At 34.9% G+C, this 27,962-nt stretch overlaps 1 protein-coding gene across 6 annotated transcripts in view; it reads left to right on the plus strand.

Moving 5' to 3' along the window:
• The window catches only part of PDS5B (PDS5 cohesin associated factor B), a 181,333-nt gene that overhangs the window by 114,775 nt on the left and 38,596 nt on the right, over positions 1 to 27,962 (plus strand). For all 6 annotated transcript variants that reach the window (XM_021669282.2, XM_021669286.2, XM_021669284.2 and 3 more), the window contains exons 18-21: positions 1,876 to 1,981; positions 4,895 to 5,055; positions 21,869 to 21,992; positions 24,968 to 25,126. In XM_021669282.2, coding sequence (XP_021524957.1) covers positions 1,876 to 1,981; positions 4,895 to 5,055; positions 21,869 to 21,992; positions 24,968 to 25,126 — 550 coding nt within the window. The remainder of the gene's footprint in view (positions 1 to 1,875; positions 1,982 to 4,894; positions 5,056 to 21,868; positions 21,993 to 24,967; positions 25,127 to 27,962) is intronic.

The following is a 27,962-nucleotide window of genomic DNA, read 5'->3' on the forward strand; positions in this document are numbered from 1 at the left end:
TCATTTGTCCTTCCTCAGAAATCCCTTTCCTAGTTACCTTGGCTAAGGAACTTCACTTCTTGTCGTGGCCTTTTTTGTAATAGTTCCTCTTGTTCTCTGATGATCTTTTTAATGTGTTTGTTTACTTATTTTTACTTTCTTCACTGGACTGAGAGCTTCATACTCTCAGTCATGGAAGACAATTATTTTACTTTTGGAAATATGATAAATTTCATTCCTGCAGTATGTCTAGGTTAAAAAATCTTGGGGCTACTGGAAATATAGAAAGAGAATTCAGATTGAAGATTTGTATTTCGGATAGTTGGAGATAAGAGAATAAGTTGATTAGGGAAAATGAACAGAAAAAGACAAAACACCCTCAGAAATACCAGCTGTTAAAGAGATGATCAATTTAAGGGGATCCTGTAATGGGGACAGATATATTTGACTCCTGACTTGACCTTAAATTTCAATATATAATAATTTTGTAGAAACATATATTTACTAAACATTTTAAGGAACATTGAATAATTGAATTTTCTTGTATTTTGTTATGTATTCTGTCTCTGTTTAACCTGGTGATGTTTTTTATAAAAAGAATAAATACATACCCATCAGTATAAATGATTATTTTAGATTATTGTCAATGCATTACAAATGTTTATGTTTTTTTAGAGATGGGGTCTCACTCTGTCACCCAGGCTGGAGTGCAGTGGTACATCATAGCTCAGTGTAACCTGAAACTCCTGGGCTCAAGTGATCCTCCCAAATAGCTGGGACAACAGGCATGCACCACCATGCCAAACTACCTTTTTAAATTTTGTGTAGAGACAGTGTCTTGTTATGTTGCTCAGACTGGTATTGAACTCCTGGCCTCATGTGATCCTCCTGTTTCAGTCTCCTGAGTGGCTGCGTTTACAGGAGTGAGCCTCTGTGCCTGGGTATAGATGTTTATTTTAAAATAACATAAGGTTGGCCGGGCGCAGTGGCTCACACCTGTAATCCCAGCACTTTGGGAGGCCAGGGTGGGCAGATAACTTCAGGTCAGGAGTTCAAGACCAGCCTGGCCAACATGGTGAAACCCCATCTCTACTAAAAATAGAAAAATCAGCTGGATGTGGTGGTGTGCATCTGTAATCCCAACTACTTGGGAGGCTGAGGCAAGAGAATTGTTTGAACCCAGGAGGCGGAGGTTGCAGTAAGCCAAGATCACGCCATTGCACTCCAGCCTGGGTGACAAAGCAAGACTTCATCAAATAAATAAATAAATTAATTAAATAAATTAAATAAATCTTGTTGTTATTAGAAGAAAGCTTGAAAACATCGTGTTTCCTTTTGATCTATTATGGTTCCTTTTCTAATGTTCTAATGAGGTTTTATTATATATGTGTTACCTAGATATTTTTATACCTTTTAGGAGGAGGCCTAGGTGTATTTCTGACTCTGACAGCTGTGCTTCACACACAGTGATATTTGATAAATGGTTTGAAAGTGCTTAATGTCCTTTATCTTTTTTTATTTCAATGTATATTGTTCTACTTGCTGGACTAATGATCAGTTTTAGATAATTAAAAATAACTTATCATTTATGTGTTTGGGCTTAGACCTTCCATAGAAAAGACAATAATAAAGATATTTATAGCATTAATAAAGAGCAAATTGAATAACATTTGACCTCATTTGAATGGGCAAGGAAAAAGAACTTTTTGAAAAGAACCATCTGAAAATATTTTATTATAGTTGTTTTGTAATACTGTTAAACAGCTATCTCAAATTTGTATTTGGCTCAGACATGTATATATATGTATTTACACATATGTATAACACTTAGGATTATTTTTCTTAGACATTGCTAGTAACATTTGAAAAAAATGACTTAATTTTTTGTCCTTTTAGTGCTCTTATTAAGCAAGTGAACAAATCAATAGATGGAACAGCAGATGATGAAGATGAGGGTGTTCCAACTGATCAGGCCATCAGGGCAGGTCTTGAACTGCTTAAGGTAAATATCTATTTAAAATTAAGTGGCTAATTAGATATCTGTTTAACATACGGTTTATATTATTTGTTATTGATGTTTGCTTCTTAAGTTTATGTAATCCAAAGTAAAATTTTCTCAGTTGTTTTAGACGATTTAGAAATTGTATATTTATTCTAACATGTAATCTGATTATTTTGGGGTTTAAATACTATAATCTAGCCTAGTACTAATTATATTAAAATAATGGAGTATAATTCAAGGTGTCATTAGTGAGCAAAGAAGATATAGCTCTACTGCAGAATGAGCCAAATTGTTTCTTAAACTATTTTATTTTTTTTGTTTGATTTTCTGTCTTTTACTGATTGTAAAAATATTAGTTCATTATTGACAACTTAGAATATATAAAATTATAAAAAACATTTATAGATTCATCACACATAAACATTAGTTTCTTGTTTCCTTTTAATCTTCAACAAATGCATAGTTGGGATCATTGAGATCAAGCTGAATATACAATTTTGTATCCTGAACTGTTTTCCCTGATTAAAGTATAAGTGCTTTTCTCAGTGTTTCTCAAGAGTTTTTTTTTGAGTGTCTAAAGCAGATCTGATTTTTGGCTGGCGTTTAGTAGCTGTGTGTCTTTGACCACATTACTTGCCTCACTTCTTCATATGAAATGGAGATAATGATTAAGTACTTGTCTCACAGAGGGCATTAAGTCATGTACATGAATTTCTTAATGTCTAGCTCATAGTAAAAATAATAAACATTTCTGAAATGGTGATTAGTTCATATTTGGGGTATCATGGCATCCCACTGAGGTAGGAGGCAGCCCCAGCCCAGAGGCGGCTAAGACACAGGACCAAATTGAGGACCAGATAAAACAAGGGTGAGACAGAAGCAGCTTTCTGTAAGACACAGCCATCAATGTGCCTTGTCAGTTTACCATTGCTATGGTAGTACCTAGGAGTTACTGCCCCTTTCCTTGTCACTGACCTGATGATCCAAAAGCTACTCCTCTTTTCCTAGGAATTTCTGCATAAATTGCCCTTAGTCTATATATAATTAAAAGTAAGTATAAATATTACTGTAAAACTGCCCTGAGCTGCAACTCTTTGCACCCTACCTATGGGGTAGCCCTGCTCTGCAGAAGCAGTCATAGAGCTGTAACACCTCTGGAGCTGTAACATTGCTGCTTCAATAAAGCTGTTTTCTTTTACCCTGTCACTGGTTTGCCCTTGAATTCTTTCCTGGGCAGAGCCAAGAACCCTTGTGGGCTAAGCCTTACTTTGGGACTCTCCTGGGACTCTACTTTCTCTGGATCACTAGTGTTTTCCTATTGTTGAATATTTTGATTTTTCTACTTTTATTTTTACAAAGAGCACTAAGGCGAATATTTCTATGTAAGGTCTCTTGGTAATGTCTTATTTTTTAGAAAACTAGGAGAGCATTACTGAATTAAAGAGAGTGACCACCTTCAAAATTCTTGGAGCAATATATATTTAAATTGCTGTACAGAGAAATTTTTCCCATCAGTAGTGTGTGAAGGAACCCACCTCCTTAACCTTCACAAAAATGGAATATAATCCATTTTTAAAAGATTTGCTAATCTGATAAGCAAAAATAATGTTTTAATTTTCACATTTAATACTAGTGAGGACCACCATCCAAATGTTTATCAATTTGTGTTTTCCCTATGGTAAATTCATCATTTTTATCCTTTATTCGTGCATCTACTGACTTCTCTATCTTTTGGTGTTTTTTTTTAACTGATTTAAATGAGCTTTTTATTTCCTTTGCTTTTTCCTGGGACATATTTGATATATGTATAAACAAGTATTCTTTTATATGTAAATTATGAAGTATAGTAACCAAGTCAATATAGGTGAAAACTAAATTGAGTGTCAGATTAAAGTAAATATTAAAAATACTGTTCAAGTTCCATGAGTAGTTTTTTTTTCTCACCTACTCACCTCCCCTCACCAGGTATCATGTCCTGAATTTTGGATTTATTATTCTTTTAATATCTTTATAGTTGTATCATCTATGTATGTATCTCTAAATAACATGTTGCTTATTTTGATTATTTTAGAAATGTACAAATATGGCGTTATACTTACTATATTTTTCTGCTGCTTGCTTTTTTTTTTTTACATTCCACATTTGATTCCTTTTGTTTTATGTTTTAAAAAACCCTGTTTTGTTCAGAGTGTTTTTGTTTTTTTTAAATCTTAAACACAACTCATCTGAAATTTATTTTGAAAGTGCATTGTGGCAGCAGGGGGCCTAATTTGATTTTCTTCCAATGGCTATTCAGTTTTCCCAGGACTATTTATTTTCTGTTGACCTTTTGTAATCTATTACAATTTATATAATCTAAATTTTTATATATTCTAGAGTCTACTTACTGCCTTATTACTGTCTTACTTTTTCTGTTTCATGTTTATTCTAATGTTTGTACCATCGTGATTTGGTTATTGGAACTTTATAGACTTTTTCACTATCTGGTCAGTGTTTTGCCCCTTTCCCTACTTTACTCTCAAAAATATTCTTAGTCATATAGATCATTAGTCTCTGCTAATGATCTTTATTGGGAAGATGAAAGATGTTTTGTTAAATTCTCTCTTCATGTCCCGTTTGTTCCTCTCGTTCCCCACCAAAAAACTTGAACGATAATCAAAATCCAAATTATTTTGACTAAAATTACATTAACATGTAATTTAATTTTGGAAGAAATGACTTCTTTATATCATACAGTCTTCCTACACGGGAACGTTTCTGTTTTAAATTTTATTTATAGTGCTTTCAGATTTTGATTAACGTGATTATTTTTGTATTGACTTTGATTTATAGTATTTATAATATGTAATATTTTGGATTTGTATTATATAGATGAAAAAGTTATACAAATCATTTTTATGATTCATTTTGTAGGTACTCTCATTTACACATCCCATCTCATTTCATTCTGCTGAAACATTTGAATCATTACTGGCTTGTCTGAAAATGGATGATGAGAAAGTAGCAGAAGCTGCACTACAAATTTTCAAAAACACAGGAAGCAGAATTGAAGAGGATTTCCCACACATCAGATCGTGAGTTGAGTTTATTTTGATAAATATTCTGGACATCAGTAAAAATTATCTCTTGATTTATGTAATAATTGGAATCTTTCAAGTTTTAAGGAAAAACTTGTCTAGGTTATCTTAAGTCTGTAATGTTCAGTTTAGATTCTCCTTTCTTGGGAGAAAGCATTGATTAGTATTGTAGAAGATTCATGAATGTGGGGTATAAACATGGCATATCTTTCTGATGCATCAGTTTAATAGTCCCTAGTATATTATGGCATAGAATCAACAATTCACATCAATTTAAGGTATAATGGGAAAATTCAAAGGAATTTCAGCAGGACTACCTGTAATACTCTTTAGTTTCCTCTTTGATTTAGGGTACTGGAACAAAAAATTTCAGAAGCAGTGCTTTAATTGACACAGAGAAGCATGGAATACTGTCTTAACAGCAGTGCAGTTTTTTCTATGTTCCAGTATTTCCAATAATTGGGAATTGAGCTGTTATACCGGGATAATCATTGTTCAATATTTTATAATCAAAAGAATAAGTCATCTTCATTTTTGATATGTCACTGCTTACTTCTTTATGTGTATCTCTTCTTCTAGTTCTTGGAGAGAAGATGGAATAGGTGGTTCTGCTAGTGCCGTAGTCATAGGTGGTTGGTTACACCTCTACTTCATCACTTTTGGCTTAATATTAGCCTGGTTAGTTGTGATTGTAGTACCATGCTTTTTCGTGCAGAAGAATTGCCTATTGCTCTTTTCCTTAGAAAGAGACTGGGAGCAAAGCTAGCTTGCTATTAGAGTTTCAGGTATAGTTTTTGTTAAACCTTTCTGTTCGTGTGTACTTAATTGTAGAAACTGCTGATAAATAGGACAAGGTCATTATTGTTAGTGATATTATTATTATTTTTGAGATGGAGTCTTACTCTTTTGCCCAGACTTGAGTGTAGTGTGGTGTGATCTCAGCTCACTGCAACCTCCACCTCCCAGGTTCAGGTGATTGTCCTGCCTCAGCCTCCTGAGTAGCTGAGATTACCGGTGGCCACTACCACGCCCACCTAATTTTTTGTATTTTTAGTAGAAACAAGGTTTTGCCATGTTGGCCAGGTTGGTCTTGAACTCCTGACCTCAAGTGATCTGTCTGCCTCAGCCTCTCAAAGTGCTGGGATTACAGGCGTGAGCCACCATGTCTGGCTGGCATTATTTAAATGGTAATAGAAACATATTAAAATTTTATAACTGTAGTCTCTCTGGCAAGAGTAAGAAACCTTATTGTTTGGAACTGACTTCTTAATTTTTTAAATTATTATTGTTATTTTTTTAAGTTTTGAGACAGAGTCTCACTCTGTTGCCCTGGTTAGAGTGCTGTGGTGCGATCTCAGCTCACTACAGCTTCCGCCTCCTGGGTTCAAGCAATTCTCCTGCCTCAGCCTCTTAAGTAGCTGGAATTACAGGTGTGTGCCACCACGCCTGGCTAATTTTTGTATTTTTAGTAGAGATGGGGTTTCACCATGTTGGCCAGCTGGTGTCAAACTCTGGGCCTCAAGTGATCCGCCTGCCTCGGCCTCCCAAAGTAATGGGATTAACAGGTGTGAGCTACTGTGCCTGGCCCTGACTTCTTAATTTTTTTTTTTTGAGACAGAGTCTTGTTTTGTCGCCAGGCAGCAGGCTGGAGTGCAGTGGCACAATCTTGGCTCACTGCAACCTCCACCTCCCGGGTTCAAGCAGTTCTCCTGCGTCAGCCTCTGGAGTAGCTGGGACCACAGGCACGCATCACCACACCCAGCTAATTTTTGTATTTTTTAGTAGAGATGGGGTTCTACCATGGTCTTGCTCATGATCTGCCCACCTCGACTTCCTAAAGTGCTGGGATTACAGGCATGAGCCACTGCGCCCAGCCGATTTCTTAATTTTTAAATAATCTCAGAGCATAACTTTCCCTTTGGATGGTGCTGTGGCTCTCCTAGTCAGATCAGCTATCACTTTGGTTGTATGTGTGTATATGTGTGTATTTCTCACACATACGTAATACGTATACATACATACCCATTATATATAAAATGTATATAACTATATACCATTTGCTGAATGCCTACCTATTATACTATCTTTTTTTTAACATTGTAACAATTCAGTAAAGTGTGGTTATTATTCTAGTTTTCCAAATGAGGAATCTAATGTTCAGAGGTAAATGGATCCAGGTCATATAGCTAGCAAGTGACAGAACCAGGATTTGAATTTAGGCCTGTTTGGCTCCAGTGCCTATGGTATAATATCCATTATGGCAGTTTCTTTTCTAATTAGAGCATTGACAAAGTTCAAGTTTGGCTTATTCCCTGGAGGTTTTTTTATTTTCATTCTAGGAGGTTTTTCCTAGTAACATTTATATTTTAAAGAAACATTGTTTGATACATTTGTAGAACCACAAGAACAAGGTCAAAAGGTGGACATTTTAAAACATACAGGAGCATTTTAAAATGTATTGGTTTAATATGGAACTGAGATACTTAAAGTTACTTGATTTATATACTGAATATATTTCACATACCTCTCATGAGGAGAATTAACTCAGCTGATACTGAATTCCTGCAGTGTGCACACACTGTTCTGGATGAAATAACTCATAATAATTTCTTCCAGGAGATAAACTATATATGTAGATTTAATGTTTTAAATTATTAAATTGGGTGAGTTGATTTTGAGTAAAAATGATTTAGATAAGAGAATGTTGATTAAACTATCTTACCTTGAATTCATCAACATAATTAAAAAGAACCTAAAGAAAAATGTATCTAAGTAGACGCTACGACAAACTGGACAGAATTGGCACCATATGTGCCATTTAGACTGTATCGAATGTGACAACACTGACAAGGGATATGTATTGGCAGTGTATTATAAGTGTCTTATTATTTGCTAATTTAGAGGGAGGATATTGCTATATGGACACACTCTAAAAGAAAGAAAGAAAACCTGATTTTAGTTGTATTAGGACTTAGGGAGAGACTTTGTGGTCATGCTATTTTTCTTTAGGTCACCCTTTTTACCAGGAAGAGCAAAGCTTAGTGATGAGGTAAGACTAAGGAAAATCATGAAGGAAGTATCTTTTTACCGATTTTACAGGAAAAGAAGAAAATTAAACACTTGACCCACTAAACAAAAAATGATGTTAGGTGGTTCTGTCATGAGTTATATGAGTTCCATTCTGACTCAGGAGTCTGGCTCCCCTAACAGTAGTTAGATGTGCTAAAACCTAGGGTCCTCTCTTAGCATGCGATGTAGCCATAGCTCAAGTGACTGGTTCCTGTCCTGGCAAGAGTTTTAACAAACTTGTAGATAAATTACACAGAGAAAAAGGACTTACTACCTTTATTCCTAACTTTTGTTCCTATGCTACTTAGCCAGTTGATGAAGCAACTATAGCCTGAGTTGGGAGTTTTTTATTTTTTTACTTTTTTGTTAATTTTTTATTTAGAAAGAAAGAAAGAAAAAAAAGAATGAAGAAGAGGAAGAAAAAGGAAGAGAGAGAGAGAGAGAATGGGAGTATTGCTTTCTTGCCCAGGCTAGAATGCAGTTTAGTAATGGATATTGAAAACCTCTTTTATACCAATAATTATACTTGATGTAGACAGGAAGGAATAAGGGAAGAAAATAACAAACAAGCAGCCAACCAATATTTCATTTAAACCTATGAAATGCTATGTGATTACTGAGGAGTGATTTACTTCCAATTATGTAGTCGCTTTTGGAATAGGTGTGAGGTGGTAATGTATGTTTTGTGTATTTGAAGTGGAGAGTTCTATAAATGTTTATTAAGTTTTCTTGTTCCGGGTCTGAGTTCAAGTCCTGGATGTCCTCGTTAATTTTCTGTCTCGTTGATCTATAAAATCGTTAGCTCTTCTTGTTAACATTGATCCTTTTGCCATTATGTAATGTCCTCCTTTGCCTCTTTTGCTCTTTGTTGCTTTAAAGTCTACTTTATCAGAGGCGAGAATTGCATCTCCTGCTTTTTGTTTATTTGTTTATTTTTACTCTGTTTGGTTGATAAATCTTCCTCCTTCTCTTTGTTTTGAGTCTTTGTGTATTGCTGCATGTGAGATGGGTCTGGATGCAGCATACCGATGGGTTTTGGCTTTTTATCCAATTAGAATATATATAAGTTTAGTACTGGCATTTGATGCTAGCTGGCTGTTTTGCCCATTAGTTAGTGTAAAATTTTCATTGTGTTAATGCTCTTTGCTTTTTGATATATTTTTGGAAAGGCTGATATTGTTTGTTCCTTTATATGTATAGTGTTTCTTTCAGAAGCTCTTGTAAAGCAGGCCTGGTAGTGGTGAAGTCTCTAAGTACTTGTTTGTTCACAAAAGATTTAATTTTTCCTTCAATTATAAAGCTTAGTTTGGCTGGATATGAAATTCTGGGTTGAAAGTTCTTTTCTTTGAGGATATTAAATATTGGTCCCCACTCTTTTCTGGCTTGCAGGGTTTCTGCTGAGAGATCTCCTGTAAGTCTAATAGGTTTCCCTTTATGGGTAACCTGACCTTTCTCTGTGGCTGCCCTTAGTATTTTCTCCTTCATTTCAGCCCTAATAAATCTGGCGATTATGTGCCTTGGGGTTGGTCTTCTTGAAGAATATCTTTGTGGTGTTCTCTGTATTACCTGGAGTTGAATATTACCCTGCCTTGCCAGGTTGAGAAAGTTTTCCTGAATGATATCCTGAAGAGTATCTTCCAACTTGGATTCATTCTCTTCATCACATTCAGGTACACCTATCAAATGTAAATTAGGTCTTTTCACATAGTCCCATATTTCCTGGAGACTTTGCTCATCCTTTTTATCCTTTTTTCTCCAATCTTGTCTTCTTGTTTCATTTCACTGAGCTGGTCCTCGACTTCTGATATCTTTTCTGCTTGATCAATTCGACTGTTTAAACTTGTGCATACTTTGTGAAGTTCTCGTGTTGTGTTTTTCAGCTCCATCAATTCACTTATATTCCTCTCTAAATTGTCCATTCTCGTTAACATTTCGTCAAACCTTTTTTCAAGGTTCTTAGTTTCTTTGCATTGGGTTAGAACAAGTTCTTTTAATTCACAGAAGTTTCTTATCACCCACCTTTTGAAACCTGCTTCTGTTACTGGAACACACTCGTTCTCCATTAAGCCTTGTTCCGTTACTGATGAGGAATTGCGATCCCCTGTAGAGGGAGAGGCATTCTGATTTTGAGTATTCTCTGCCTTTTTACGCTGGTTTCTTCCCTTCATTATATATTTATTCCTCTGTCGTCTTTGTAATTACCGACTTTCTAACTAGGTCTCTGAACTGACGTCCAACTTGTTGATTCCCAGCGCCGAAATCTGAGCAATCCACTGCGCCGGCCAAAACAGCGGTGTTAAGATTGATGGTGCTTTTCTGCCCGGGAATCTCCGGACTCTGCACCAAGAACTGCCGTGCTAAGGCGCCAGCAAAACCGTCGCGCCGGCCACAAGAGTCGCCCTGGCGACCCGTGGGGCTCCTCCGCTGAGAATCTCTTGGTCCGTGAGCAACAGATATTCGTCTGAAAGTGTGGCGTCCTCTCGTTCTCTGCGCTTTCAGTGGGAACTACGAGCCCGAGCTGCTAGTGATCAGCCATATTGGATCTCTCTCCCCGAGTTGGGAGTTTTGATGTTAATTTTTTACGAGAAGTGTTCAGTCATCTGGGAAATAGTAAAGCCAGAGAGAATTTTTCTTACTCCAAGATGAATTGACAGAATGCAAATAGGCAAGTTAACAAACACAATACCTATGTAAATATCTTAGCATTCAAAAGTAACTGATAAGCAATATTTAGAATTGAATTTTTATAGTATGAAAAGAAAGTGTTAGACAGTTATTTAAGCTACCAAGGAAGATAAACAGAAAGTGACATGAGAAAAAAAAAGAGACAACAAAAATGAGATAATACATGAAAAAGAGCTAAGGATATTGATTATAGAATAAATGTAATATAAGTAGCAATGAGCAGAATAAACAATATGGAAGATGGAATCAGTAAGCTAGAGATTTGGCTTGAGGAAATCTACATAGAATATGGAGAATCTGGGCAAAAAAAATGGAGTTAAAGAGAATGAATTGCAGAAAAAACATAATTGACTTCTCTGGAGAAAACAGTAGAATAATGGGAAATGGAAGCTATTCAAGAGAATAAATTTGTTTTTAATGATTGATATGAATCTGGAGATAAAGACTCATTTTAGGAAAATATACTGGTGAAGTTTGCTAAATATTCAGGGATTGCAAAAGTTATTTCACAAAAATCAAGAAAAAATAGGTCAGTACAATGGAAAATAATGAAACTGGCTGACTTCTTTTCAAACCACATAAAATTTCTGAAGTTAATGATTCAACAGCTGGAGAATTTTGATGGAAAAAAACAGCATAACTAAATAATTTCCTAGGCAGCCCTAGTTATGTTTAAGTAGGGGCAAATGAAGGATATTCTTAATTATACAGGACTCAGTAAATGTATCACCCCTTTTTTTTTATGAGGTTACCCTATCTACATACATAGTCGTGTGCTTTTCTGTCTGAAATTCAGTTTTGCTTATGCCCTCTAAATCTGGCTTTTGTTTTCTTTTTGTTTGTCTCTCTCTGATTTGTCTTCACCTATCATTTTATTCTAGTTATTTAACTTTTAGATATGACTGTGTAAATATATTTGAAAACATGATTTTTTTTTTTAAGAATGATGTAAGTAAATTAAGCTCAATATAAGGGAAGACAAAAACCTAACAGGCTATAGTTACAAAATAAATTGAGACATTATTCTCTAATTAAAGCACCAGTGAAAATTGTGTCTTGAGGGAGATATTTCAAATCTACATACAAGAAACCAGGAATTCTAATTTCTATAATTGTTCAGATTATAGCAAAGAAAGCACTAATTGTCTTTAAAGCCAGGATAACTAACAAGGATACTAAAACCTAACAAAAGATATACCTCCGCCCCTCTTCCCCCCCGCAAGAAAAACCCCTAAGACAAATCTTACTAATGTATGATTTTTGTATAAGTAAGATACTAGCAAAATGAGAATTTAAATAGTAAAATGAGAATATGTGGTGGCCGAAGATGGTTAATTTTAGGAGTATACAGAGAGGGTTGGTATAATATTAGTAAGCCTACTATTCATGTTTGCAGTTTATTACATAAGTAGGGAAAAGGGTACACAATAGATATTTTTGTTAGTTGCTGAAAGGGCTTCTGATTTTTTTAAAAAAATCAGTCTGTTTCTAATTAAATCTAATAAGATAGAAATAAGTACCTTCATAACATAATTAATATCTCTGAAACCAATAGGCAGCATCATGTAGTAGAACACCAGAAGCATTCCCAGTAAAATCATGAACAAGATGAGAAACCACAATATCTCTGCTATTGTTTAACATTGTTTTGGAAGCATTAGCTAGTGTAATTATGTAAGAACATAAAATAAGAAATAAAAGTGATGGAAAGGAAGAAGCTTTCTGCCCTTTTATAGTTTAGTGGGGATGAGAAGTCACTATTTAGATAAAAGCCAGAATCTTGAAATAAGTTGGAAACACAAATAATATGCTGGAAAACTATTTTCAATATATATTAGTTAGAAAAAGTTAACACCTGCAATGTATAAAGACTTTTTTTTTTTTTTTGGGAGACAGGGTCTTACTTTGTCTCCCAGGCTGGAGTGTAGTGGTGTGATCTCTTGGCTCACTATAGCCTCAGCCACCCAAATAGCTGGGATTACAGGCGTGTGCCACCATCCCTGGCAATTTTTTTTTTTTTGCGTTTTTAGTAGAGAACAGATTTTACTATGTGGGCTAGGCTGGTCTCGACCTCCTGGCCCTAAGTAATCTGCCTGCCTCGGCTTCCCAAAGTGCTGGGATTATGGGTGTGAATCACCTCGCCCGGCCACAATGTGTTATGTAAAGATTCTTAATGAAGGAATAACAAATATAAATCTCATAGAATACTAGCAAAGAGAATGAATAGGAAATTTATAAGCAGGAAGTCCTCTCAGCCTTCTAAATCATGAAAAGATGCTTATGTAATCAAGGAACTACAAATAAAAGCAATTATGTGATACAACCAGTGTTAGTTAGCATTCCAACAATGCTCTCTTGGTGGGAGTATAAAATGATGCTGTACTTCTGGGTTGGTAATGTGGTAATATATGCAAACTTAAAATGTGTATAATTTTTGACTCTGCGCTTTCAGGAACTTATCCTAGAGATAATTAGAAAAGATGTACATATAATCATTGTGTAGTTCAGAGTCTAGTGAGAGAGACAGAAATTATACTAGGTAAAGTCACATACTGCATAATAGAGTTTTGGTTAACAATAGATCAGACGTGTGATGGTGGTCTTGTAAGATTATAATGAAGCTGCACTATTCAGGTGTACCACTTTTATCTTTTATACCATATTTTCCAGTAACTTTTCTATGTTTAGATGTAGAAATATTTACCACTGTGTTATAATTGCCTATAGTATTCAGTACAGTAACATGCCGTACAAGTTTGTAGTGTAGGAGCGATAGGTCATACCATATAGCCTAGGTGTGTAGTAGGCTATACCATCTAGGTTTATGTAAGTATCCTCTGTGATATTCTCACAACAGTGAAATCCTCCAGTGATACATTTCTCAGAATGTATCCCTGTTGTTAAGTGATGCAGGACTGTATTTTAAACAAATTAATACATATGTTTAAAGGACAAAAGAGAAAAAAGTTACATTGGTAATCCAGAGATATGAATTGGTGGAAGCAGCTACTACCCCTAGGACTGGTGGGATAATTGGGAAGAAATAGTGTTAAAAGGTGGAGGAGCCTTATCACTATCACCCAACTGACCAGCAAAGTATGGTGTAGCCTGGCTGTTGCTAGGGAGCAGTGAAACTGCTGCTTAGAATGCCTAACACAGGTGCCATGGCTCACACCTGTAATCCCAGCACTTTGGGAGGCCGAGGCAGGCAGATCATGAGGTCAGGAGATTGAGGCCATCCTGGCTAACAGGGTGAAATCTCGTTTCTACTAAAAATACAGAAAATTAGCTGTGTTTGGTGGCACATGCCTGTAATCTTGGCTACTGGGGAGGCTAAGGCAGGAGAATTGCTTGAACCCGGGAGGCGAGGTTGCAGTGAGCTGAGATTATGCCACTGCATTCCAGCCTGGGTCATAGAGCCAGATTCTGTCTCAGAAAAAAAAAAAAAAAAGAAGCTCTAGGGTCTCTTAGTGGAAGAAATTAATAGGAAATAAACCCTTAAGGGCGTCTGAGCAAAGAAGTTTGCAGATTTAAAGCTACAGAATCTCAGAGCAGGTTACGAAAGTGTAGGTTTAAAGCTCAGAGACAGTATGTAAACAACCAGCACAAGATATTCATGGTATTGTTAAGGTGTTTAAAAAATTTTTAAATCTAAAATACTTTTCAGTATGAGATTAGTTTTGATATAGCCATACACTATATATACACTAAGAGCTATATGACTGTTAAAAAGAATAGTGCTTAGCAATATTTGACAAATCAGGTTCTGTATACATTGTTGGTTGAAAAAAATACGTTTCCAGACAGTATATATTTTATATCCTCACTTATTAATGTGTGTATAATATGTCTAGAGAAATTTTAGGAGTGTTCATCAAAATGTTAACAGTATTGTTTTAGGGTAGCGAGATGCTGAGTTTTTTCTTTAGAGTTTTCATTTACTTTTCAGTTTGAATATTTGTGTGATTGTTATCAAGGAAAAAAACTTGAAGGAAGAAAGTTAATTTAATAAAGGAGTAAGAAAGTCTTTTTAATAGGAAAAACAGTCAGCAAAGGTAGTTATTTATTTTCATTGACTTAGGACTGTAGAATTCCAAAAATTGTTTTTTCTCTAGGTTCATTATTTCAGTTTGTTTTCTGTTAAAATAACTGTATGTAACACATTGGATGAACTTAAAGTTTCACTTAACTATCTTTAAAAATCTCAGCTAAAGTTGCTTCTTGTATGAACTATAATTTTTCTCTTAATCATTGAGGAAAGAGATTATGGATGTTTGAATTATCGAATCTGATTTGTGAGAAGATGGGTCTTATCTATGAAGTTTAGTTACTGAAGTAACCACAGAATAATAATCTTTTATTTCACAAAGAAGCCACACATCGTAGATAAAAAGATTAGTGTTTTAGTTATACAAATTTTTTCTCCATGTTTTATTATTGAAAATTTCAAACATTACACAGAAGAGAGAATACTATAGCAAATCCCCATATATTCACCAACCAGCTTTAACAGTGAATAAACTTACAGCCAGTTTTATTTTGTCTGTGCCTCTACACACTCCCTGTTCTCCTTATATTTGAAGGCAAATCTCAGATGTTGTTGTTTCATCTATATATCTTTATCCCAAACACAATTAACACTAATGACTTAGTATCCAATTGGTTTTCTCAAAAAATGTATTATTGTTGTTTTTGTTGTTTGTGTCAGGGTCTCACTCTGTTTGCCGAGGCTGAGTGCAGTGGTGCAATCATAGCTCACTGCGACCTTGATTTTCTGGGCTCAAGTGATCCATCTCAGCCTCTCAGTAGCTGGAGCCAAAGACACATGCCACCACACCTGGCCTTTTTTTTTTAAAAATTTTTTAAAAACTTCTTGTAGAGATGGAGTCTTAATATGTTGCCAAGGCTGGTCTCAAATTCCTGGGCTCGAGCCATCCTCCCTCCTCAAAAATTGTTTGATTCAGAATGCAAGTAAGGTTTATATATTGTGATTGGTTGCTGTGTCTTTTAAGTATCTTGTTTCTTGTGGGCTTTCTCTTCAGCTCTCACTCTGCTTGCAGTAGGAATCAGGTGGTTTCTCTTGAAGAGTTTCCCGTAAACTGATTTTTGATAATTGTATCTCTTAGACATAATTTGATAGGTTGCTCTTTGTTATTGTTGTTGTTGTTGTTTTTGTGACAGGGTCTTGCTCTGTTGCCCAGGCTGGAGTGCAGTGGCCTGATCACAGTTCACTGCATCCTCGACCTCTGGTTCAAGCAATCCTCCTACTGCAACCTCCTGAGTAGCTGGGACTACAGGTGCATGTCACCGTGCCTGGCTAATTTTTATTTTGTGGTTTTGTAGAGACAGAGTTTCACCTTGTTGCCCAGTCTGGTCTTGAACTACTGGGCTCAAGCAGTCTGCCCACCTCAACCTCTCAGAGTTCTGGGATTACAGTTGTGAGCCATTATGCCTGGCCATATTTATTTATTTTCTCTAAAATGATGATTGAGTCCAGATGCCTGATTGGATTCCAGTTCAACTTTTTTATTTTTACAGGACTATTTCGTAAGATTGGTATGCTTTTCTGTCAGGAGGTGCTTAATAGCTGGCCATCTCTCATTTATGATGTTTGTATCTATTGATATTAGTAATCAGTCTTGATATTCTTATTGTCATTCTTCTTCAATTCTTAGCTGAATACTTTTGTAAAAAGGAAATTCTTATCTATTCTTTGGTTTCCCAATGTTATATTGGTTTAGGAAAGGCAGGATAAATGCTTGAATTTTTTGTTTTGAATGTTATTTAGTAGTGTTCAAAATAAAGATTGGGTTTACTGGTATCCTTCAAAGGTGACCAGTGATTGTTGTTTTTTAAAAAAATCATAGTAAACTCATGGATTTACACATATTTGTGTTTCAGTCAGTTACAGTGATCACATGCGTTGATACCCAGATTATTCCATGTATAATCTCGGGAGCCTCTTCAAGTTAGTCCCTGATTCCTTTGGAACAGTCTCAGTAATCTGTGTAATTTCTTTGCATTTTGGTATGACAAGCTATTCTAAGACCATCTTGTACTTGTTCTGTCCCAGACCTGGAATTGGCCAATTCTCTGAGGGGCTCTGGTTCCTTTTAATAGGAATGGTATTAATAAATCACAACATGAGTCCTGTGGGTACTAATTGCTAATGGTGTAAGTCGTTGTTCTAGGATAATTCAGTACACATAGCTTTTTTGAAAGATGAAATTTATATTTGTTTATACTGATTCTTCCAGTTCAAATTTGGGATTACAGGGTTTTTACTGAACTTCAATTTTACGTTTGTATCTCTTTTTTTCCCTCATGGCACAGGATTATAACACTATAATATTACAAAATAACTCAATTGCTTTATCCCATAATACATCCATAGCAGTCTCATAATAGCAATAGCGCCACCAATATGATTTCTAAAAGTAGTAATTTGTTTACTTTTTTAGCTAGTTCTGTTTTTTGTTTAGCATGTATCATATTAGAGATCTGCAGTCAAATTCCCATTTAAAGTTATTTGGAATACTTCTTTGGGTGGTTATGCTACCACATGGATACATACCCTTCTTCATTTGTTTCATTCTTTTTGAGAGGTTGCTCTTTTAAAATTTAATTTTGTTTTTTAATTATATGAAATGTTAAACGGTTTTAAAAATACCTAGAGGAAGCAATATAAATTTCAGTAAGTCCAGCTTCTGTTCCACAATCCTCCAACCTATTCCATTTTTCCCCATAGATAAACTTTATAAAAAAGTGCCCTTCCATGCCCATATTTGTCTGTATATGTACATGTATGCACATTTGATAAATGAATGATAAGATGTGCTATATATACTTTTCTCCACCTTTCTTCTCTTTAATGACATGTACTCGCAATTATCTTGCATTTAAATACAGAGAGATCTCCATTTATTGTGTGGTTGTATCATAATTTATTTAATCAGTTCATTATTTATGGACATTTGGGTTGTTTCTAGTATTATAGTCTTATAGTGAATAGCTTTGTATTTGCACCTTTTATGTTTTTTTGACAGTTATCTTTGGGAGCAGTTCTTAGAAATAAAAGAGTAAATGCATATATAATTTTGCTAGGTATTATTGCATTCCTATGCATATCTTTGGGAACAGTTCTTAGAAATAGAAGAGTAAATGCATATACAATTTTGCTAGGTATTATTGCATTCCTATTCATAGTGGTTATACTAGTTTGGATTCTCACTAGCAGTATATAATAATGTCTGCTACCCCACAGCCTTGCCAATAAACAGTGTTGTTATGAAATATATCTCTTTCTAACTGGTCATCTTCCTTGTTCTGCAGGCTTTTGTGTAGCCATTTGTACTTTTCTTTGGTGCTAATGTTTGTAAGGCATATGTTTTTCCTTTCTATTTTTAGTCTTCCTGGGACTTAGTATTTAAAGTGGCCGGCCTTGGTGGCTCACACTTGTAAATCTCAGTGCTTTGAGAATCTGAAGCAGGAGGATCACTTTAGCCCAGGAGTTTCAGGCTGCAGTGAGCTATGATTGTACCACTGTATTCCATCCTGGGTAACAGAGCAAGACCCTAAAAAGACATATATATTTTACTTTATTTTATTTTTTTGAGACAAAGTGTCACTCTTGTCTCCCAAGCTGGAGTGCAATGGTGTAATCTTGGCTCACTGCAACCTCCGCCTTCTGAGTTCAAGCCGTTCTCCTGTCTCAGCCTCCTGAGGAGCTGGGATTACAGGCGCCTGCCACCATGCCCAGCTAATTTTTGCATTTTTAGTAGAGACAGGGTTTCACCATGTTGTTGGCCAGGCTGGTCTCAAACTCCTGACCTCACATGATCTGCCTGCCTCGGCCTCCCAAAGTGCTGGGATTACAGGCGTCAGCCACTGCCTGTAATTTTTAAAAATAAATGTCCTAGTTGTCTTTCTGTTGTTGTTTTTTGTTTCCTTGTTTGCTTTCATTTTGGTTGTTTTTAATTCAATTTGACAAACTGTTTCAATGGGATGCTTAGAGCATTTACACTTAACTGTAATTATTGATATGGTGGGTTTCAGTCTACCATCTTGATAGTTTTCATCTTTTCTGTATTCTTTTACTCTTAGGTCTGCTTTCCTTGAGATTAATCAAGTATTATGATTTTTCTCTTTAGTATTGTTTTATCTACATCTAATAAAATTATACTACTTAATGTGTAAAAACTTTACAGCACTATACTTCCATGCCTATTTCCTCTAGTCTTTTATGTTTTGTTGTCTTATATTTTGTTTTTATATATGTTATAAACTCCATGTTTTTGAGATTGTTACTCTATTGTATCTCAGATTAATAATGACATTTCTTTTACACACATAATAACCATTTCTGTCTCTTTTCATTTGTTGGATGTCTCTCCATATTTTCATCTGGTATCATTTTTCTTCTGGAAGAACTCTCTTTAATATTTCTTGCTGTATAGTTCTTTGTAGTGAATTTTATAGTGAATTCCGCTTATAGTTAATTTTTTGGTCTGAAAAAATCTTTATTTTCTCCTTATTTTTAAAAGATAATTTTGCTTGGAATAGAATTCTAGGTTGACATTTATTTTCATTTAGTATTTAAAAGATATCGCTCCATTAGATTCTGATGAAAAGTGTTCTATCAATCATTGTTTCTCTCTATATATGCTTTTTGCACTATTTTTAAGATTTTTCTTTATTCATTAATTTTTACCAAATGAATAACAATATGCCTTGAAATGTTTTAGCTTTTTTCTGCCTGAGATTTATTGAGATTCTTGGATCTCTAAGTTTATTTTAATCAGATTTGGAAAAAAATTGGCTACTATTATTTTGAGTACTTTTTTTCTGTTCTCTCCATCTGCCTTCTTGTTTTCTGGGGCTCCAATTACAAATATTTTTGACTACTTGATACTGCCTTATATAGCACAGCTGCTGTGTTGTTATTTTTTTCTTGCCACTTTTTCTCATTTTATTTTGATAGTTTCTATTGCTACGTCTTCAAGTTCACTGATGCCTTTCTCTTACAGTGTATAATCTGCTTTTAATCCCATCAGTTTATTTTCTATTTCTGTTTTATTTCTTATATTTAGTAATTCTGTTTGTGTTCTTTTTTAAAAATATTTTTCATTTCTAGCACTATATTCCTGATTTACTCTACCTTCTTAAGTCTGTGCAGTATAGTGTTTTTTGAACATCTTTGTAACAGCTGTTTTAATGTCTACACTAATTCCATCACTTATGTCATTTCTGGGTCTATTTCTATTGAGTAATTTTTCTCCTGGTTGTATATTATAAGGGCTTTCTACTATGACTGTTAGGAATGAGTAATTACCCACCCTGTGTATGTTGAGTGAACTTTTTTGTCCTCTTACTTTCCATGGTCTTTTTCCTGGTCTCAGGTAGTTTTTGCCTCATAACACGAGTGAGGATCATTTATCCAGTCAAAGACTGAGGGATAGCGTCTGCAGATTAGCAGAGTTCACGCTGTCTTTCTCTTTGTAACTCCTTCCTTTCTGGTATTGTGCTCTAGAAATCAGAGCTTCCTTGGCCTCTCTGAACTCTCATCTTTATCTCCCTCAACTCAGGCTCTATTTGGGTCACTTGTACTACAGCCTGGAAACTATTTAATACTTCCATGCAGTAAGCTGGGCAGGTGTAAAGCTCTTCTAGTTTGTTTCTCATTTATTAGGGATAACATTTCTCTGCTGCCCATTCCACAGTGTCTGAAACTTTTAGCATATTTCTCTCTTCTGGGTGTTTAAGGCAGGAGAGTAAATAGTCTTTTACACCATTGTAATCTGAAGCATCAATGAGTGAAGGCAAACATTTTTTCATACATTTTAGAGTAATTTGTATGTCTTTTTTTTTTTTTTTAATTAAACAAGATTCTGGGATCATGTGTAGAGTATGCAGGTTTGTTAATATAGGTATACCATGTATACCACATGGCCATGGTGGTTTGCTGCACCCATCAACCCATCATCTAGGTTTTAAGGCCCACATGCATTAGGTATTTGTCCTAATGCTCTCCCCTTGTCTCCCATCCCCCTGACAGACACTGCTGTGTGATGTTCCCTTCCCTGTGTCCATGTGTTCTCATTGTTCAACACTCACTTATGAGTGAGAACATGTGGTATTTGGTTTACTGTTCCTCTGTTAATTTGCTGAGAACGATGGTTAGTATCAGGCAATGAGGAAGATATGGAAGTTGCTTTTGCTGTGAGATGTTTGTATCATAGTTGAACTAAGAACTCCTTTATTCAGTATTCATTTAAAATTTTTGGGTTATAAAATGATATGATGCATCAATGTTCTTCCAGGTGGCTACATGACATACTCAGTACCTCCCTCAGAACTCTGCTCACATGTTTATTAGGGAGATCTTCTGTTTAAAATTGTAATTCTCTTATACCTTCCTTCCTGTTTCCTATCTCTATCCTCCTCCTTTTAAAAAATTTTTCTCTGTAGCAGTTCTCACAATTTAACATAACATATATTTTGTTAATTTATATGTTATCATTTATCTTGACCGTAAAATGCTAGTAGCATGAAGTTAAGTATTAGAGCCTTTTAATAGTGCCTGGCATGTAATACTGCTTAATAAGCATTGTTTAATCAGATTTTCCTTTATGTGGCTTATTCTGGCACAAAATGAAAGGTGAATTGGAAGAGGCAGAGACTTGAGAAAGAAGAAACAGTGTCAGTTTTTAATACATGTGTAGGATGGCAGAAGCTTAGCTGGAATGATAGCAGTAAGAGTAAAAGAGAAAGGCCTAATAGGAGCGACATTAACAGGAGAGTGTGGGTCTCCAGCCTTGTTAGTATTTGCTATTGCTAAAAAACATAACACTTGTATTTGGATTACATTTTTAATATAAATATTTATAAAGCAAAATCACAGGCCTTTGAAAGTGAATTTGAGTAAATCTTGATGACTTTTTTTTTGTCCTTGTAAATCATTACTTAAAAATACAAATATTAAAATATCTATCAGAAGTCTTCTTGATTTTTCTGGTTTATTGTTTTGTTTTTCTTTGATTTTTTTTTTTTTTTATAGAGCCTTGCTTCCTGTTTTACATCACAAATCTAAAAAAGGACCCCCCCGTCAAGCCAAATATGCCATTCATTGTATCCATGCGATATTTTCTAGTAAAGAGACCCAGTTTGCACAGATATTTGAGGTAATGAGAAAAAAATTTTCTTGTTTCATATATTGTAGTTACAAAACAAATATTGATGAGTTTATGGAATGTTCACATTTGGTGATGCATTATATTGTAATATATTTTCAGAATTTGAAACAATAAAATCAACATTGATAAGTGTTAAAATATAAAAATATCTGAGTATTCAGGTGTTTAATGATAACTCAGATTCAGAAATCAAGCATTGTATATTTTTGTACATTACTTTATATGTTTGGATTTGGAGACTATTTTTTGTTAACAGGTAATATTATAAAATCATAGTTACAGATAGTAGGTAATAGATGATTATTGTCTCAATTTACAGGATCAAAAATTTGAATTCTGTTTGAGAAACTATTGAAGTATAAGGTTGTGTAAATCAATACTAATTGGCAATATACAGTTTATACTTTTATGACTGACCTAATTTTGTGTCAGATATAAAGTGTCTTTTCAATATATATTTTCGGCTGTTTTTTTCCACATTTTAAACTTGACCCAGGCATTGCAGTTTTATTGCTGTCTATTGTAATTAGGACCTAATGCTAATACTGTTATTGCAAATAAAAGCTAAGCAGAAAATTCATAAAATCCTAATTCGTAATTTTACTTGAAGAGCCTTGAGTAAAGTCAAAACAATTTAGAAATTATTCTGAATCTCCTTGCCATAAATACTTAAACTTAATATCTTTTTTTAGAAACTCTTATGGTATTTTTGTCATATTTTCATGTATTATGTTAAAGACCTGAAGGAGGAAGAAAAGTAGTTTATCTTCCTAAACACCATCTTTTCTGTAGATAGCAAATAATCTATTTTAATTTTTGTGTATTTGAGGACAGTGGTATTTTCTGTAGTCTGTGTTTGTGTATGAGAATGGCTTCAATAAATTGATGTTAATTTCCAGGAAAGTTTTTTTTTTTCTTGGTTGCTCTTCTTTTTGTTCCTTAGAGTGATGATAAGAGTAACCATGATATTATTTGAATTTCAGAGTAGTTTTGTTTTCATTTTGATATTGTATCTGCTGTTTTATCTTTACAAGAACCTCTGTAGTCCTACTACAGCATGTGGTTGGCTGGCTTTCTGAGAAAAGGTTTCATAGAGATAACTGGCCTTTTTGAGGTTCCACTAATCTAGGGCCTAGCTATTAATTTTGCTTTTTAGAAATGATTTTATTATGTAAAAATATCAAACTTAAAATATACTAATTGAAAAAACTACACTATGATTTTTTGTTTATAATATGAATAATAAGCTGGCAAGATGTGCAATGGAAGTATTGAGGGAAGTCATCAAGAAAAGCAAGAAGTAAACTCATTTAAACGTATTTTTGACTAAATGAAGCTTCATATTGCCCTAATGTGTTGGGAAAGAACAGTTTTGCTTTGCCTTTCAAGCCTACAATTCTTGGTGTTCAGTGTGGGAGAATAGAGCACCAGTTTTTCGTTAAAATGTGGCATTAAAATGTCTAATAGAAAATATATTCACTTGCTTCAAAATCAGAAGGATGCAAAAAAGAATATACAGTGAAAAGTTCCCCATCCCCCGATGTATCCCCAGCCACTTAGTTTTCTTTCCCAAAGGCCAAGCCAGTGTTATTAGTTTCTAAATGTACTTTTCTAGAGATATTTTATTCATATACAAGTAAGGGCATATAAATATGTGTGCATGCACACACACACACAGACACACACACGCACACACACACACAAAATTTGCTTCCCCCTTATCCCCTTATGCCAATGTAATATTTTAGTCACCCTTCTAATTTCAAAAATTAAAAAGTACGCACACTCTCTCTCTCTCTCTCTCTCTCACACACACACACACACACACACATGCACACACTCACTCACACAGTGTTTGTTTCTTTTGAGATGGAGTCTCACTGTGTTGTCAAGGCTGGAGTGCAGTGATGTGATCTCTGCTCACTGCAACCTCTGCCTTTCGGGTTCAAGCGATTCTCCTGCCTCAGCCCCCTGAGTAGCTGGAACTACAGGTGCGTGCCAGCACACCTGACTAATTTTTGTATTTTTAGTGGAGATGGGGTTTCACCATGTTGGCCTGGCTGGTCTCAAACTCCTGATCTCAGGTGATCCACCTGCCTCGGCCTCCCAAAGTGCTGGGATTACAGGTGTGAACCATTGTGCCCAGCCTTAACAATGTATTTCTGATAATCATTTTAGATGAGTATAGGAAGAGCTTCTTTATTTGTCATGGCAAAATGCATGTTAATGGTTGGGTTTCCTATCAGAATAATAAAAATCATCTTATTTGTTAAGATATTTAATATTTGATGCTATAATGAAGATTCCCCAAATTAAAGTGACTAGACATAGTAAAAGCTCATTTCTTGCTTCTGAAAAGCCCAGTGGGTATTTGAATAACCCTCTAATCAGTGACTTAGAGACACAGACCCATTCTGATTAGTGACTTCTCTCTAAATCCCACGGGATCCTTGGCATTAAGCCAGCCAGTGAGTAGAGCCTGTGGAGAAGACACATTGCTCATACCTACCTCAGTGCATATGTGACATACTTCATTTTACTCCCACTCCCTTGACCAGAACTCATTCATATATCCTCACCTAACTGCACAGGAAACTGCAAGTGGAGTCATCCTTATCCCCAGGAAATAGAAGAGAAGTGGATATTGGTGAGCCCTAGCAGTCTCTAACATATTCATATATATAGTCATAAACCATATGCTTCATAATGATTGTCCATGCTGAAATGTTTCTTTACCCTACCTCTAAACTGTGAATTGGGCAAAACTGAAAATGTTTGAACCTGATGCCTTCTGGACATAGATAACCTATACATAAATGTAAAATGTAATCTTGAGTTACTACTTATACTATATATATTTATTGAAAAAAATTTTAATAATTTTTGTAATTTAAAAATGAAATATGTAAACAGTTTATTTGCATATGTATAGAGTTGATATATTTTTCTTCCCTCATTTTCAGCCTTTGCATAAGAGCCTAGATCCAAGCAACCTGGAACATCTCATAACACCATTGGTTACTATTGGTCATATTGCTCTCCTTGCACCTGATCAATTTGCTGCTCCTTTGAAATCTTTGGTAGCTACTTTCATTGTGAAAGATCTTCTCATGAATGATCGGGTAATTCATACTTTTTAGATTCACGTTCTTTGTAATTTTAACTTTTAGAATTTTGCCCAACAAGGAAAGAAGTGAAATGATGTCAATAATACTTCCTTTTGACTGCCTTTATTTTAGGTTTTCCTATTGTAAAAAAAATAAGCCTTGTCTCCATTATAAGCCAAACTATATTGAAACATCTTTTTAGTTGAGAATAGGCATATGACCTCAAATACATTCCTTGATAAATATAAAATATAACCTGATGCTATCTGTTTCAGATTTACAGGGGCTTAATTTTTGACAGGACATCTATTTTAAAAAATAGGCAGATTGGTAAACCAGTTCACAGTATAGTTGTCATGATTATAGTTGTTCTTTTTTCTATGTAAAGTTCTTTTTCCTACGTTGGGAAAGAATGAGAAAACATTGGGAGAGGAAATAATGATTTTTGTTAAGTCTCCAGTTAGTTTGTATCTGCTGTGACCTCAGCACAGTACTAGGTTTCCTGGAGAAAAAGAAACATGAGATACAGTTTCTCCTCTAAAAAGTAAACATAATGTAAGTAGCGATATTCTGCCACCTGATTTTTTATTTTCAATTTGTCTGTCAGTTTTGTTCATTTTTCTCTTTTCTTATTTTTCATTAAATATTTTTATTTCATTTTTCTTACTGGCCTGTTAGTTTTATATTTTACTATTCCTTTAATAGTGTTCCTAGAAATTACAACATGCGTTTTTGACTTATTAAAAGCCATTGTCAACTGATCTGCTTTGAACTTTCAGTACAGTTCAAGGAACCTCAAAATACTTTAATCCCCTTTATTCCCTGGTGCTTTTTTGTGCTCTTGTTCACACAGTACTATTACTGCTGTTGTTTTATACATTTAATATTTATTTAGATTTGCCAACATATTTTCTCCTTTTGTTTTTCATTCCTTTCTATGTAATGATTTTCTTTCTATCTAAAGAACTACTTTAGTACTTTTTTTTATTTTGGATTTCCACTGATGAATTTTCTCAGTTTTTGTTTGTCTGGAATGATCTTTATTTTACCTTAGTTTTTCAAAGGATACTTTCTTTGGGTTTAGAATTCTAGACTGGTTTATTTTCCTCCATCAATGATTTGAATATATTATTATATTTTCCAGTTTTTTTCCTCGAGGTTTATTGACAGTTTTGTTCCTCTGAAGGTCTTCTGTCTTTGCTGTGAATGCTTTTTGTCTTTTCTATTTTCCATTGGTTTCCAGTTTTACTTCGGTGTGTCTAGGTATTCTTTCCTTTATAGTTACTGTACCTGGAGCTTGTAGCTCTTCTTATATGTGTAGCTTAATGTCTTTTACAAATTTTAAATAATTTTCAGGCTTTATCTTTACATATATGATTTCTATTTCATATTCTCTTTCCTCTCTTACTGCAGTTCTATTAACACACTTTAAACATAGATTTTTTTTATGACCTAGCTGTCTGGCACACTTTTTCTGTGCTTTTCTGCCAGCCTCCCCATGCTTCAGTTTTTGTTTTTTTCTGACTTATCTTTGAGTTCACCCTCTTCAGTTTTATCTAATCTTATGTAAATCTCACGCATCGAATTCTTAATTTCACATATATGTACACATACTTCAATTCTGTAATTCTTTTTTTTCTTTGAGACAGAGTCCCACTCTGTCGTCCAGGCTGGAATTCAATGGCACGATCTCAGCTCACTGCAACCTCTGACTCCGGGGTTCAAGCGATTCTCTTGCCTCAGCCTCCCAAGTAACTGGGATTACAGGCGACCACCACCACACCTGGCTAATTTTTTTTTGTATTTTTAGTAGAGACGAGGTTTTGCCATGTTGGCCAGACTGGTCTAGAACTCTTGACCTCAGGTGATCCGCCTGTCTTGGCCTCCCCAAGTGCTGGGATTATAGGCATGAGCCACCATGCACGGCCCAATTCTGTAATTCTATAGTTTTTAAACATAACTCTTTGTTCTGCTGCAGAATTTGCTTGTCATTAAATCTTGAAAAATCTTAATTATGTTTAAGTTTGTATCTGTTAGGCTCATCATCTGGGTCTCTTGTAACTTTTTCTCTTGTCTATTTTTTTCTCTAAATTTTTGGTCAGGTCTTATCTTGTACATATGTTGCTTTTGATTGAGTGATAGACTGTGTGTGTGAAAAGTTGTTGAGATAATTTGAGGCTTCAGATGAGTTTATATTCTTCCAGAGTTTTACTTTTGTTTCTGTCAGGCAGTTAAACTATCGTCAGATCACCTCCATCCAGTGAAAACGTGGCTTCAGTTTTTGACAAGTTTGTTTTTTTTCTAGTCACCTTATGTCTAGAGTGTATTTGTCTGGGATCCATCCAGAAGTCTAGGTTGTTTAACAAGGCCTTTACTCCTTAATGGACCCAGAATTCTTAATCTCGTTCTTCTAGCTCTGTGACAGGAAAGCTTTGCCCAACCTCTCATCCTCTTTTCTTCACTTTCAGAATCATTAATCGTCTATGTGAAAAAACTAATCTCAATGCCACACTCAAATCTTTTGCTTTCTCTCCACATTTGAAACTTTGTCCTTCAACTTCTCACTGCTTTGATAGCTATCTGTTCCCTTCAAACTATTTAAAAAAAAATATTTTGTCTGGACTTTTCGTTTGTTTCAGTATGAAAATTGGTTCAAAACAACCTAGTTACATCTTCCCAGAAATAGAACTCCTCACCATTTTTATTTTATTTTATTTTTTTATTTTTTTGAGATGGAGTTTCACTCTTGTTACCCAGGCTGGAGTGCAATGGCGCGATCTCAGCTCACCACAACCTCCGCCTCCTGAGTTCAAGCAATTCTCCTACCTCAGCCTCCCGAGTAGCTGGGACT

This window comes from Aotus nancymaae, unplaced genomic scaffold (assembly GCF_030222135.1).
Source record: "Aotus nancymaae isolate 86718 unplaced genomic scaffold, 86718_ANA_hifiasm-v0.15.2.pri h1tg000043l, whole genome shotgun sequence".
NCBI classification, from domain to species: Eukaryota; Metazoa; Chordata; class Mammalia; order Primates; family Aotidae; genus Aotus; species Aotus nancymaae.